The sequence below is a fragment of the Gavialis gangeticus genome, unplaced genomic scaffold (assembly GCF_001723915.1).
Source record: "Gavialis gangeticus isolate Ggan-Ray unplaced genomic scaffold, GavGan_comp1, whole genome shotgun sequence".
Classification (NCBI taxonomy): Eukaryota; Metazoa; Chordata; order Crocodylia; family Gavialidae; genus Gavialis; species Gavialis gangeticus.
Window position 1 is genome coordinate 86,231,941 of NW_017729025.1, and position 3,366 is coordinate 86,235,306.

The 3,366-nt window shown below is 48.2% G+C and overlaps 1 protein-coding gene across 1 annotated transcript in view; it reads right to left on the reverse strand.

The window, feature by feature from the left end:
* CDAN1 (codanin 1) overlaps window positions 1-3,364 on the reverse strand; it is a gene marked incomplete at its 5' end in the record, with an annotated part of 60,052 nt that extends 56,688 nt beyond the window's left edge. The window contains 2 exons of the mRNA XM_019519941.1: window positions 520-1,247; window positions 3,320-3,364. Of these exons, the coding sequence (XP_019375486.1) occupies window positions 520-1,247; window positions 3,320-3,364 (773 nt within the window). The remainder of the gene's footprint in view (window positions 1-519; window positions 1,248-3,319) is intronic.
* Between the last annotated feature and the right edge of the window lie 2 nt (window positions 3,365-3,366).

Below are 3,366 nucleotides of genomic sequence, written 5' to 3' on the forward strand. Positions count from 1 at the left end.
TTACCAGCCAGATGCTGCTCTCCAAGCTGCCAGGCTGCATTCCTGGCCACGTGCATGCATGTGTCTGTACACAAGCACACAGCATTTATCAGACATTATTGGCTATACTGGCCAAAAAAAGCCGACTGCTGAGCACATCAATTTTCCTTTTATCAGTGCCAATCTAATATGGACCAATATATCAGTGCATCTCTACTTAGAACTTATTATTTGTATTAGAAATTCAGCAAACCCTACTAGGCAAACCCATTTTGCAGAGATCATCCCTCCTCCTCCTAATGAAACCCTAAATCCCAGGAATTAACCTGAAGATGTTTTCCCAAGATAAAGGTCTCCAAGTGTCAGACACCTATACGTTACAGACACCTAATATTTTCAAAAGTAAAACACTCCAGAGGCCTGATTTTCAGATATGGCATCCTTTGTATTTAATTTTTTATGACAATAATCTCAGCTCTCCCAGAAAACAGCCTGTCCTATTTTTCTAAATACACTAGCAGTTAATAATGATGCTCTTACTTTGTGAAGCCAGAAGAAGCACACATGGGTGGGAACTCCTCCAAGTTGTTGAGGTTCAGCTGATCAGGTGGGGAACTGGCAGAGACACCCAACACTTCACTGCGCTTCTTCCTCCCTCCACTCCATGAAGTGTTATCACTCTTCCCATCCTCCTCATCAGCAAGACATCGCCCAAGATCCCGAGCCACCTGTCGGCTAGAGGTACTGGCGGAGCTGTTGCCCTTTCTTCTGCCTCGCCTTGTCGGCTGAACTTCTGGCATGGCCGCAAAAAAGCTCCCTAAGTTGGCCTTCTGGGCTGAGCGCCTCTCACTGTGGTTAAGTACAGGGCTGCAACCAAAGCTTGGGCTCACAGTGGAGACCACACTGGGGAAATCACTGCTGGGGCTTGACAGGTTTGATCCAGTAAATGCAGCAGAGCCACCTGACACAGCAGAAGGGGGAAAGCTGGTATCTGGGGAACAGGAATTAGCAGAGCCTTTTTGGGTAAAGAGCTGCATTCGGCTGCTGCTTGACCCTGTTGTGTTTCCTGACCTCCTTTCTGAGCCTGTCCTTTGGCTCCCACGGCCAGCAGAGTTTCCAAGGGCCTTGGAATTCGGTGTTTTTGCAGGGGTGGAAGGCCCATTGGTCAGGATCTGACCAGTTTGCTCCCTTAAAAAATTCAAGAAGAAAGGCACAAAGTCTTTCTGAGGCAAACTAAGAGACACCAGCTTTTCATGGATATGGTTCTCCTGCAAGAAAAGACGACAAAGCATTAATGAAAGATACCCAAAACTAAGGGTTATCGCATTTTTTCTCTTTCAAATTGCTGGCATGAATTAAAAGTAATTAGGGGGTTTTAACACTTTTAGCTTGAAGAAGAGTGTTTAATAGTCAGAGCAAGCCACCGAGATTCATGAGTTCTTGATTCTATTCCCAGATCTGACAGCTAGTCCTCAGTCTACTTTGGGCGCGATAAACAAAAGCATCCACTCCATTTCTGGCTGCCCTACTGCAGATCAGCAGGGCCTATTTTATTCAAATGTCCCCACTAGCATAAGAGCACTACAGATGATCCACACTTAGAAATAAGGCTTTTTTTAGGCATCTTATGTAAGGCACTAGACACTGATAGCCAAAATTAATTCATAATGCACATGGTTGGTAATTTTTTGTGCCCCAGTGTTCTGCTAATACCACTTGCTTCCTCATAGGGGTGCTATAAGAATGAACATTTGTACACCAATCTGAGATTCTACTTTGTCTGATACATACATTTACATGATTATATTTCAGTGGAATTATGCTAACCACAGAAGTGAAAATACAGATTGCTATAAGGTTTGTGATGCAGAAAGCTTGCAATCAAGAAAACTAATTAAAAATGTAGCTTTAACATCTTTTAAACTTTAACTTAAAAGCATAACACCTGTAAATTATCTTAGAATAGTGCCAGGAACATTTTTGTTATATATTACTAAAATATAACCTAAATTCTTTCATGCAATGAGGGACAAAGATTCTGCTGGTCTTTCAGTAGATAACATCTGTTTTCCTCACAAAAGAAGCAGGCAAAGTTTGTAACAAAAATGCCAGAGCTTCCTGGGGCAGCCATTCATACTCTTACTAATGTCAGAGCAACTGTACTTGCGCTTTCCCCTTAGATCCTATTCAACAGGGAAAAGCTTTATGGTCCCTCCCCATGTGAAACAGAAAGCAACATATTCAGAGGAGAGCAGAGAGTCTGTATTTAAGGAAAGCTTTCTTAAGAAAGAAGGTGGAGGAACGACAATCTTCCTTTGCTTGACATATTTGTTCTGCTAGGGGCACAGGCTGTGGGGGTAGGGAAGGACTGTTTGAGAGCAGAAACAAACTTCAGTGGCCAACTACACCAAACTTGGACTCATCTCAGATAAAAAAGAAAGCCATTTGATCTCTCCAGTGTCCTACTGGCAGACGTGAGCCTGTAACTAAGGTGCACCGCTGTGCCCTGCCTTCTGCCTGACTTCATACTAACATGGCAAACTCACTTGCCCTGCTCTACTGTTATGTTTGGGAGAAATAATGCACAAGACTGTAAAAATCAGGAGACCTGGGCTCTGTTAGCTCAGATGCAAGTTGCTACGTGGCCTGGAGCAAAACAAGTACCCTTTCAGCTCCTTAGCTTCCCCCTCAGCAAAATGGGCTCAATAGAGGGACAACGGATCAACTTCTACAGGTCAGGCAGCAGCCTCTTCCAGTTATTAAGACCCATGAAGCTGGGGATACTCCTCATCTACATTACATAATAAGGGAGACAGTCTGAGCTGCTACCAAGAGGTCCAACGGCCCCTTTGATAGGTGGTGTTACTGAAGCACAGCTCACCTGCACCCACACACCCCGCGGGGTGCCAGCACTGACAACCATCGCCACCACTGACTCCCAAGCTGCGGCTGTGAATTGCTGCAACAGGTGGCAAGGACTATAACCCCCCAACTCCCACGAGGCTGGCGCTGGGCCCCACTCTCGCAGCAGGCGACTACAACCCCGAACCAGGCTTCATGTGAAGAGAGGCGGGAGGGGAAGACGCACCCGGGCCCGCGGGGCCGCCTCTTCCCTCCCCCCACAACGCCCAACTCCCACAGCCCCAGCGGGCCAAGGCGGCCTCCCGCCTCACGGGAAGTGTCAACGCAGTGGCAGGGCGGGCGCCGTCTCCCTCTAGCCCGGCCCCGCCGGGGGTGGACCCAGGATCTTGCCGCGGCCTTGGGCGGGAGGGGGACTCCCGGGCGGGGCCGGCTCCCGCACCCCCAGGCCCAGGCGCCCCCTCCCCGGGATTCGCGGTACCTCGGCCGGGCGCCGCCCGGGGTCGTGCTTGAGCCAGTGCACCAGGG